Genomic DNA, 11,755 nt, shown 5'->3' on the forward strand with positions numbered 1-11,755 from the left:
GTATTGTTCCCTAGTCACATAAAGCATCTCTACTTCATTCTCGGAAAAAGGGAAAAACTATCATTCCTTTGTCCACTTTACTTGAGTGAAAAGAGAACAAGGCATTCCTCCTTTGATCCCCACTCACCATTGTGGGGAAGGGACAAAAGAAAATGTTTCAATCATTTCCTACTCCTACGCTATCTGCACTAAATGCTCAGAAAATACAAACTGTTCCATCAAATTTAGTCTTGAAGTTGTCAGCTATTTTCATGGTCTCATTCCTATCCACAGGTCTGATACTGTTTCAGGATAAGAGGAGGAAATTTTGAAGGAAAATGTAACAATTACTAAAAACACTACTGCTTTATGGTGCTAATAGTACACTACTGTCTTGCAGTATTTCTGTAGAGGAATATTGGTTGGAATATCTAGCTTTTTGAAAACCTCAGTCTTACAAAGTTATCACACACTGATGTTTATAGCAGATACACTGCTGCTTAGATCTAGGAATGCTAACAATTAATGGCACTGCTTAACCATGGCAGTAAGTTGCTTCTAACAAACATTAAACTATCAATTACATCACCAGCTTTGTATTCAGCAACAAAGCCCCTGTATTTTAACAGTAAAAAATACCTTGCTGCCGGGAATATAATCTGAAACAACGTAATCGATCCAGTCCCTGGTTCAGCTACCAGGACCCACCATCCTGTTGTTTTCATAAACCCTGTTAACATGCTGCTCTGAAAGTGGTCAGAAGCTTTGCACACTGACTCCACTATCAGCCATTTAAACCTGTGCAGTAAATGCACTGCAGCAGTGAATCACACAAGCTCAAAATAAGAAACATTAGAACTACTCAACATTTAATTGATAAAACTAAAATGGCTTCCAAAGGCACTTTGAAACCTGAAATTACTCAAAACGTGTAAACCAGTAACATTTACTCAGTTATTCAGTATTAGAGGTTATTTTTAAAACATTGTTTAACATCTTCAATAAGGCATTTGAACTTTCGTTTGTCCTTCAAAAAAGACGGCACATTAAACCATGTTCTCTGAAGGGAAGGAAACATTGTTGGAAACTCCTGACAAGAATAAAAATTACTCCGTTGTAGAGGCAGGGGCAGATAGGATATTGAAGTAGCAAATGGACTTAAGAACCTGAACTCCTTGAGAAAGGGGGAGCCTGCGTTTCCCACTGTCTATTTGTGCTGCACTCTATCCCCTACTAGACACATTTCTTGAAGTCATGACATTCAGCATTTCAGAACACATAAATCTGTCACTACTCTTGAGTTCAGATGAAAACTGACACACTCCAAGCTAGAACTTGGCAACTATGTTCCAGAAAAATGGGGTGCATATGGCATTTCATACACTAAACCAAGCTTACGTGTCCTTCCATACTGAAATCTTTCTAGGATTTCCTGGTCTGTGATTTGGCACATCACATAACAGACTCCTCTTCCTGTCAAGACAGCATGGATTACAGCACTATAGTTTCATACTCAGTTAATTGACAATTAAGGCCCTTAAGAATAATTTTGGATACAGAGCTTGTAAGGTACAGCCACCTGCAATTGCAATTCATACTTTAAATGGAGAAAGACTAGGGTAATACACCTGTTAATAGAAAAGATCATAGGCATCGAGAGTAATCTACAAAGCCACATTTATTTGCACATGTACAGAACAAAGCAACAGATGTTACTGTTTTCCATACAAAATTATATAAAAACAGTATTCACCTTCATAGATAACACTATACCACCTTAAGTTTTATTAAATACATTCAGAAAGCATTCTTGCACACATACAACATTAGTATTAGGTAGTCCCAGGTAACTCCAACACTGCAATGTAATTATTCCTGGTGGTATGAAGGGATCAAAGATTAGTCTGCAACTAAAATAAAAATCCTGGTTGAGAAGCAAGCCACTGGCCACTTCCACTGGCCACCAAAACAAGGATCATCATTGAACAGATTAACTATATCTAGAACATAGATGTAAATACTACCAAAGCATCTGCAGAAAGCAGGTAAGAGTGGTTTTCCAGACTGATTGAGCTATCTTGGCCAGTGTTAACATTCCCATTTTATCACTGCCTGCCTATGGATAGGAAATTTTTATAAAACTGGAAGATAGACAGAATTGACTAAGAGCTTGCGGTTACAGAAGAAAACAAAAAGTATAGATTCAAATCAATTACTTTCCCTTCCTACCCAGCACTGGAGAGATTACTTGCTTTACTAGGTCTTAAAATTCCCATTCTTGCAAGGAATAGAGGGGAAAGGCAAAATTTTATATTTCCCGTAATACTGCCTTCCTACATATAATCTAAAAAGGGGAATTTAATTGTCAACAGGACATCTCAAACAATTTATTTAAAATGCACATTTATTTCTACAAAAAAAAAGTGTATGATACAGAAGAAATGATCACATCTACTTTAAAGGTTTACCTATTAAAATATACAGAGGATCTTAATGAGTACAGGATATTTAAAAAAAAGATGCAAAGGAGTGTTAATCTTTTATTTTTACATTTTCAGGAACTTCACATAATTTTGGTAAGTAACCTTTTACAAAATTATGTAAAAAGTACAAGAATGCCTGGTAAACAGTCTGCATTTTTCCAAAAGATTTTTTACAGCATGCAATTCTTAAGGCAGCCTTCTCTTCCTCCTTACAAGGAATCCTTTCACTCAAATAATCTTCTGCTGCAAAGATTAGGCTAAGGAAGCTTGGTCTCTTCTGTTAACGCCTTTTGTCTTTCCTGTCTGATTTACGGTCTCTTTCACTCCGTGAAGTTCTCTTGCCTGACCGACTACTTTCTGATATAGATCTCTTTCTGTCAGACCTCAAACTTTTATCCTTTGAGCTTTTGGTATCTCTGCTACCACCTTTTGAGGACTTGTGACTTCTGTCTACTCCTGAAGCATCCCTTCGCTTCCTGTCTGTGCTCCTTCTGCGTTTTCTATCTCTGTTATGTCCTCTTCCTCGGCTTCGACTTCTACTTTCACTACTGCTAGAGCTACTGCTGCTACTGTCCCTGCTGGTACTTCCACTTGTAGTGCTGCTGCTGGTGGAACTGCTCCGACTGGTACTGCTGCCAGTACTGGAACTACTTGCACTGGTAGTACTGCTTGAAGTACTACTGCTACTACTGCTGCTGCTACGGTTATGACCAGTTTTGTTTCCTGCCCTACCCCTGCTTCTACTCCTAGTCTTACTCTTGCTTTCTGCACTTGGTGTCTGATTCTGCTCTGCCTGGGTTTCAACCACCTTTACAGATAGCGCTGCATTTTCATCCTTGTCTGCCTGGGGCTCTGTATCCTGAGTGGACTGAGACAACTGAGGTGACTGGGCTAGTGGCACAGATAGTGGCTGAGATAGAGCCTCAGCCACAGATTCTGTCTGAGCTTCAGGTGTTTTCTCCTGTGTTTCTTCAAGTTCAGCTTTATTTTCTATTTTGATACCTTTCTCCTTCTTGGGAGAAGGAACATTACACACTTTTTCTGGCTGAACATCACACTCTGTTTCTGGTTCTATTTCTCTGCCATTTTCATTTTCTATACGTTCTACACTACCTGCCTCATTCATTTCAGCCACATCCTGCTCATTATCCACGGGCTGAACATTTTCACTTTCTTCTTTTACAACTGTGACCTCCTCATGCTGACCATCCTGTTGCTTGTCGTTCTCCCTCACCTCAGTAGGCTCTTCTACTTTCATCTCCACATCATGTTTCTGTTCATCCTCTTCCTGTTCTTTTTCTGCATCACTATGCCCTGAACCTGAACCTATTTTTCCCTTTTCCTCCCCTACCTCCTCCATTTCTACATCATTGTGCTGATTACCTGTCTCCATCTCTTCCACCTGCTGATCCACCTTACCCTCTTCCTGCTCCTTGTTCTGTTCTTCCTTCTTTTCTTCATTCTGCACCTCCTGATGTTCTTTTTCCTTCACAGATTGTCTTCTGGGCCTGGCCTCCATTTTGTTAATCTGCTCTGCAAATTCATTTCTCCTGCTTTCAAAGAGCGCTAGGGAATAAATGCATAAATAATAGTTAAGATAATCTACAGACACTGAAGTCTATTTACCCTTTAACTACGAGCTAGTAAATTATCCAATTGTTCAACTTATAAACACTGCATCCTTAGTCTTTCTGAAGTAGCAAGCCATTCATGCATAATGAAAAAGACTGCTAGTTACCATAAGAAAAAGCAAAGGGGAGAGTAAGCTCAGCTGAGTATTAGAACAGTAAAGCCCTAAATCTAAGCTAACAAAAAGTTTTTGACTTCATTAAAATCAAACCAACCAACAGTGTATCAAAGTAATACCTTCATTTCCTGGTATTTATCTATTAAGGTTATACTTCCTAAGGTAAACAAAAGACAGTAAAAATAAGCAAAAAGCTGGTTAGGTATTAAAAAAGCTTAATTACTGTAGGCTATCCAGACAGGTGAGCTACCTTCTCTTATCCCCCAACCCCACAAAATGAAGAAAAGCTCCTAAGAAAAAAAACAAACCAATACATTCTTAGTTTAATAAAAAAAGAACAGTAAGACTACCATCAATCGGAGTATTTTAAATTGTTTTCCAAAAGAAAAATATAGTCATCCTGTGAAACAGAAATGAACACACATTGAGGTAAAAAAATCATCATAAAGTTCTAATGCTATGCTTAAGAAAATATTTCTCAAATGCTTTGTAAACACCTGCATTTCCTTGGGTCTTCACAGAATCTGCCCCTTCAAATAAGTTGCTGCACTTGGATACATTTGGGTACTAAATAATATAAAGGACTGTTTTAAACACATAGCTCTGAAATTATGCATACATATCTTTTGACTTCTTGTGAGAGAATCAAATCTCATTCAATATAAAAACAAGTCACTGAAAGAGTAACGTCCACTTATGATTAACACCCATGTAAGAATATAGTTCGTCCTAAGCATGAAATTCATGTATTTAAGCAGCGACTTAAAAGAAATTTGTACACCAAACAAAGGGAGGCAAGAACAAGGGCCTCTGTATCACAAAGACCACTTACCATTCATCTTTTTCTGTGACTCTTCCATCAGCTTCTGCGTAGCAGGACACATTCTGCCAGGTATGTAGAATAAATGAGGTTTTGTCTTTGTTCTTATGTATTTAATTATTTTAGCATTATGTTCATTCCATTCTTCTTGCTGAGAAATGAAAGAAAATAACCCTGAGATACACAAGAATAGTTTAAACATGAGAAAGATCAAGAACAAAACAAAAACTCACCAACTGAGCAAGCTCAACCTTTTGCTCCAATAACCGCAGCTCTGTCTGTTTAGCACGTCTTTCTTCAAACAGTTCTCGCCTCTCGTTTTCAACTTGCTTTCTCTCCTCCTCTGCCTGCACTTCAAGTTTTTGTTCAATTTCTTGTCGTCTCTTTTGCTAAAATAAATGAAGTAGCATCTTAATTTTTTTCTACATCAAGAGAAAGTGTTCTACTTCAATCCACTTAAAAATTTTGAATTATTTACACCATTAAAGGCATTCCTAAAAACACATTAGGAAATACCTCCTAAACTACAGGTAATGGAAGAAAAGAGTGTCATTGCTTGCTGGCACCTAATTTTTTGTTAGTTTAACTATATAGTTATGAGGCCCTGTGAAATTTCTGTCTGCTTTACTATCTTCCAGTCTGGATTTAAATTTTCAGTATAAGCTTTAACAAGTTAAGTTTTTTTCCCCAACGGCAGAAAAATAAAAGAAATATATTTGAGGTATTAGGGAAATCAGGTAAATTTCTCACTTGAGAGAGAAAAAAGTCAACTCCTCCAGAAACAAATGAAGGACTGCTGACTGGTGTTTGTACCAACAAAAATTAGATTGTGAATACTTCCAGTATATTAATTGCTAATTAGATATATTACTACAATCCAGGAATGCCCTGTTTTTATGTCCTAGACTGCCATGTGCTCAGATTGTACAACAGTTGTCAATAAAAAAATAGAATTTACTGCCAGGACAACAAAATGGCTGTGTCGTAAAACTCCTCAGGCCCCTACTTTGATTTATAGCAAGTTTATATGTATGAAGAAGGAAATCTCTATATGGATTCTCAGAACAATTTTGCAAGGACAGTAACTCCTCAAAGTCTCTTTGTGCAAACACATACTACTATAAATTAGCCAGGGACTCCATGTTTCTAGACCATCCTGATAAATAGTTTTTTGTTCTAAAGCAAGCAGGCAAAAGTGAACTTTGGTCTTATGTACTGCATGACAAGTTGGCTAAACCACTCAAATACTGAATCTGAAAGTAATCAATACCAGCACTGTGAGTCAGCTCTGTTGACACTATACAGAAAGGCTTTAAATATTTCTATCTGCTTCAACTGGAAGGCTGAAATTACAACTTTCAAACACTGTTTTTAATCTAAAGGTTATTAGTATTAACTAAATAACCCATTTAGAGCAACAGTAAACAAATACCGTAGCCTTCACAAATGAAAAGGGTATACTAGGAATAAAGTTACCACCATCCCATATACAAGTTTTTTTAAGTAATCACTACTAAGCTATGCAAAGACTTTGCTTCAGTACAGTCACACACTCATTTATTAAAATCAGAAATTCTGGTTATCTGTACTGCAAGGGGAAAGGCATTTTTAGACAGATAGCATAACCAACCATAGATTTCTGTATATTTGGTTATAATTTAAACATCTGGAACATCACCAGGATAGGCACTGCTTCAACAATACTGCATCACTATTATTTCCAGAAATAGCCTGTGACCTCTTAAATAGTTACCTGATTAAATTCCGTTTAACATTGCCTTTTTGCTTCTACAAAGATCAGAAATAATGTTACAAAGTCACTGTAAGAACTCCTTTCTTGCCTCCCACCCTCATTCCCCTGCACTGAGATAAACAAAAACCTACATGCACTCTCACCAATCTGCTGCATCTACAACTTACACTGTAGGGAATTTTCATTCTTACTTGAAACAGCTTAACCACACAATTTTGCTTTATTATTTACAATCTCATAGAATTTAAAATAAGTACCCTCTCAGTAGCAATAGCAACTGTGGACTCCTGTTTAAATTTCTGAAGAGTGCCCATCAACAAGCCAAATATACGTCGATTCCTGGAAAAAAAATAATACAACAAAAAGAAATTTGAGATTCAATTCAACTACTAAGTTTTTTATTTGCATAAACAATCAGAGAAACCTTCCACCGTTGTAGTGAGCATTCCACCTTATTTTTAAAGGCTCAGTAATATCCAAGGCCATTAGCAATAGAAGACATACTGACTGTGCCAACAGTCCAGGATATAATTTACAGTGACATATCATTTTGCTTACAAGTAAGACACAGCTCTTATCCATAACACGGAACAGCTAGCACTGGCAAAACTGGAAGCCTGCACATTTCTCATCTGGAAATAGTAACACTAAGGAATACTTTAAAAAATCTTAAAGCAGAGAGTACTGAAGAAAAAAGCCAAGTAAATACAGTGTGAGCTATCAGTAAGGCAGCAAACTGGGTTTTCTGAAAAGCATACACTTCCCTCTCCACAATCTGCTTAGACTATTAAGGAGAAATGGAGCCACAGGGGAGTGAAAGCTTATCTATCACGGTTGCCCAACAATGGGACACTGCACTGTGGGATGAAACCAGAACTACTCTCATCCAATTAGGTGTTGTTTTGAGAAAAGTAAGTAAAATTCTTCAATAAATTCCCTTCTTCTGAGCAAGAACTAGTTTCTTGACTTTCACCTTTTCTTCCTTTTCATTCAATCCCAAATTAAGTCTTTACAACAAGAGGCAGACTCTCTTATTAGCCTTGAACTTTTACTGGATTAAGAGAGAAAGGAAATGCTACTGTCTTCCCAAAGTACTACTCTATGACAGTGGCACAAACCTCACATGGAAAGATAAAAGTATATTAAATACTAGAAACAGGAACACAAAAAATTTTGAAAGCCAGAGATCACTGAAAGTGCACTTGTGTACAAATGACATCCCAGAAGACACTGAGCAAAATCAGTTCAGTGGATGTTGTCCTCTTAAAGAACCTCCTTCCACCACAGGTCACAGAGACAAATACTGGTTTTCTCATCTCCCTAGAGACTACTGAACCAAAAAGCAGTAAAACTACAATCCTGAAGGAACAAATGTTTAGTGCCTGAAGCTCTATGAAGTTCATTAAGAATTCTGGAAGTCTCCTTGTGAGGGAAGCAATTAGAACCTAGGAATGGAAGCAAGAGCAGACTGTAAGTGGGGTTATAACTAAAAGAAGCAAGCAAAGTGCCAGTTTTCTGTGCCAGTTGATCTGTGGGGACTTATAAGAGAAGCTTTCTATAGTTCCTTATTCCAGTTCTCAATCTTCTGTTTATTTGAGGTATAATTATTATTGCACCAGGTGACTTGCAGTCTGAAGTGAATGGAGTCCAAGAGGTCAAACACAGTTGCAAATTCGATTTTCCAACACCTCTTACCAATAGAGCTGCATTTCAGCTAGAATTTTAATGAGCGACCCCTGAGACAAATAAAAGTACAGGAAAAAGGAGATATACATGGGAGGAATCTAAAAAGCAGCAGGCAAAATGAAGGTAAGGCTGTACACACAACATGAAGTCAAAGTAGTAAGAGAAAAGAAACACGATGGAACTATTGTGCTTAAAAAAAGAGGCAGAGGGAGTGAGGAACCATACCCAAACCCCTCCTTCAACCAACAAAAGAAATGATGAGCCAAGACAGCTGTAATAATCCAAGACACTAAGCTACCAATGAAGCTACAGATATTTCTGTCTTACGGCAAAGATGTTAAAACAGCACTAGCAAACCTGTTCCTGTAGGCGGCCTGAGAGGTAGAATCCCTGTCAGTTATGTGAAGAGAACAATGCACATGTTGCTGCTTGTGAAGTATTTTGAGAGAGTATTTTTTAAATTAAATTTTATACCATTATGATAACTTTCAACATAATCTTTAATACACAACAATCTGTGTGCAATACTTTTTAAATCTAAAGCTACTTCCTATGGTAGAACTCCAAAGTATCACATTAGTGTAAAAGAGATTTCTGCATACCTTTGTTTTCCTTTCTCATCCATATTTTGGTCTTGTATAAGGTCTCGACGTGTTCGCTCTTTGGAGGTAGCAACAACAGAAGATGGCAACGCCGGCTACAACAAAGAAAAACAAACTACTTTGTTCGTCATGTTGCAGGTAGGCTGCATCTTGCACAGCTCCATCTACTATACGTTACCTTTTTAATATCATCATCCTCTGCGTCGCTTTCTTGGCGTGATTCTCTTCTTGTCCGACGTTCTCCACCCAGCCTGAGGAACAAAGTTAATGGTCATGAGAGAACATGTATTTAGGAGAGAATCTCTTCCAGCATGAGAAAAATACAAGCATATCTAGTCAGAAGAACCAACACTTTCAGCAAAAATCTCCCCACTGTTCCAACAACTGGTAAATAACATTTTATAGACAGACTCTACTGTTGGTGAAAACCAGTGAGACAGAACAGTTTAAATTTTAATACAACTTGCAGAGTAATAAAACCAGAAGAATCTGTGTAACTACCTATTTGACTTTTTAAAATACATTTGGAATTTATTTCTTCTTTTAAATGTTTGCGCTTTTCCAGAACCTCTAAAATGGCTACTGGTATAAAGGCTCACTAGACAGATTTAAATGCATTGACACAGAAAGGCTGGTACAATTTCTTAAACGGGAAATGCTATTTAAGTTACCTACTGAATACCTATGGGAGAGAGGCAGAGGGCTTACCACTTGAGACATAGATGAATGAAGGCTTTAACAAAGAACAACTTAAAATAAATAATTTAAATAAAATAAATCCTACAATAAATAATTTAAGTTGAAGTTATTTTCAGCCTTCATTTTCAGCTTTGTGGCACAGCACTTTCCCGTTTCCCAGCTTCATTTTCCGCTAATTCAAAAATTCCAAAGCAAGCTTTGCTTTGGTCAAGAACTACCATTGCACATTAAGTGCCCACAGCACTTAAGCTCACTATTATCAGTCACATCTGATGGATTTACATCCAGATGTGAAAGCTCAAACCCCAAGTCCATTGTCACATTGCCTGTATTCCATTTACTGAACAGGAGATCTCAATCATAATTCAATTTGTGTTCACTGCAAACAAATGTGACTACTAAGAAGAATGTAATATAGCAGATCGTACACCAAATAAAACAGAAAATTCTGAGTATCTTTGTATTGCTATTATCTTTTTATTATTGCTACCATCTTTATATCACTCTAAGGTATGAAGAAGATTTCACCACAGTCATTTGTTATCTCCCAAATTATTTGCAACAAGTTTTGAGTATGAAATCTCCGAAGAAGACAGTGAAAGGTACCAGTTATTAGCAGTTACTGGTTTACTGTTACAAATTTTCATTCGGAAAAGCAAGTTTGCTGCATCAATTTTCGTACTCACCTACTGGATGCACCTTCAAGATCCCTCTGTTTGGCTGGGGGTCCTCCTCCACTATCTGAGAATCCACGCCTAAAAAGAAAGCGCTTGTGGTCTTAGAACAAGTGTAGGTTAGTCCCTGGCCCACCTTAAGTCTGCACAATTGAACTATAATTTGGCTTTATGGTCATGATTAAACATAAATTTTACTCAGCTCTATCACCATTTACTGTTAGTACTGCAGTGAAGTATTTAAACATATTGCTTGTGAGCCGACTAATTTCACCTTGAATTTCTGCACTTACTTAACTCAGTAGCTACACTGAAACAAGGATCCCATTATGTTCAAATGATCTCATCTGCAGTTATTTTCAAGATGTGGTTTTATCTACATGTATTTTAAAATCCCTCCTGGAGCACCTACCCGTTTCATAATCACCAAGAGACTGATCTTCACCGATTTCAAAGACAAGGTCCCAGCCACCACACAGTATCTCCCTTCATTTTAACGGTACCCCTTAATTTTCAGCCTAACAGCTGTGAAGGTTGGGGAAAGCCACCCATTTAAACTTGTTGCAACTCAGAATGAAAAGGCACTTTAAATTTAACCCCCAAAGCCCTGTAGGGCAGCTCTGATGCTCATTCAAACAGCACCGCAGCGAACAGGGGAGGCAAACGAGAAACACGACACCGAGCGCAATAGCACGAACCACTACCAGAAGAAGGATGGATGAAACTTCACTGCCCGTTCTGCGCCTTCTTACCTTAGCAATAAACTCCCGCGCCCTCTACCTCCACCGGGGCCTGTGAGGGCTAACAGCCTGTTTTGAGGGGGCCTGAAAGAGACGGAAGGCGCTGTTAGTGGCGCCTGCCCGGCCCCCGGGGCTTTGCTGCCCGCCCGGCCCGACATGCCCGCGGCCCTTCCGCCCCGCGCTCCGCGACCGTGCGCCCCGCCACAGGCAGAGCTCCCCCATCGCCGCGCCAGCGGAGCGGGGACGGCCCGCAGAGGGACGCGGGGCCCCGCGGCCAGCTCTGCGCCGCCCGCCCTGCAGGCCCGACGCGCGCCCCCTCCCCCCGGCCGGCCCTTCCTTCGCGGGACAGCGGCGCGCCTGGCGCTCCCCGCCTCACCTCACATCATTGGGGTCCCGGCCCGTGAGCTTGCGGATATTCTCGTCCACGTGCTTGAGGCTTTCCTTGGCTTTCTCCAGCTGCTCCTGCAGCGCGCGCACCGCCACCGCCATCCCGCTCGCCGCGCGGCCTGGCCGGGCCCTGCGCGAGGCACCGCTGGGAAACGGGGGGGTCAGGCCCCGCCCACTCCGGTGGC

The 11,755-nt window shown here is 39.4% G+C and overlaps 1 protein-coding gene across 1 annotated transcript; it reads right to left on the bottom strand.

Moving 5' to 3' along the window:
• Positions 1 to 1,639: 1,639 nt before the first annotated feature.
• PNN (pinin, desmosome associated protein) lies at positions 1,640 to 11,729 on the bottom strand. Its single transcript, XM_039552912.1, has 9 exons — positions 11,560 to 11,729; positions 11,196 to 11,267; positions 10,456 to 10,524; positions 9,249 to 9,321; positions 9,071 to 9,165; positions 7,040 to 7,121; positions 5,263 to 5,418; positions 5,042 to 5,180; positions 1,640 to 4,028 (listed from the first exon to the last, which is right to left on the bottom strand). The coding sequence occupies exons 1-9, from the start codon at positions 11,670 to 11,672 to the stop codon at positions 2,743 to 2,745; spliced, it is 2,085 nt and encodes a 694-aa protein (XP_039408846.1). The 5' UTR covers positions 11,673 to 11,729; the 3' UTR covers positions 1,640 to 2,742.
• Between the last annotated feature and the right edge of the window lie 26 nt (positions 11,730 to 11,755).

Source organism: Corvus cornix, chromosome 5 (assembly GCF_000738735.6).
Source record: "Corvus cornix cornix isolate S_Up_H32 chromosome 5, ASM73873v5, whole genome shotgun sequence".
NCBI classification, from domain to species: domain Eukaryota; kingdom Metazoa; phylum Chordata; class Aves; order Passeriformes; family Corvidae; genus Corvus; species Corvus cornix.

What these genes read in the sequence shown, in the direction of transcription:
- PNN (XM_039552912.1), bottom strand. Translation starts at nt 11,672, where the DNA reads ATGGCGGTGGCGGTGCGCGCGCTGCAGGAGCAGCTGGAGAAAGCCAAG. An exon ending in GATGAGAAAGGAAAACAAAG is followed by an intron (nt 7,122 to 9,070) that starts GTATGCAGAAAT and finishes TTTTTTTTCCAG; the next exon opens with GAATCGACGTATATTTGGCT. An exon ending in GTCACAGAAAAAGATGAATG is followed by an intron (nt 4,029 to 5,041) that starts GTAAGTGGTCTT and finishes TTTATTCCCTAG; the next exon opens with CGCTCTTTGAAAGCAGGAGA.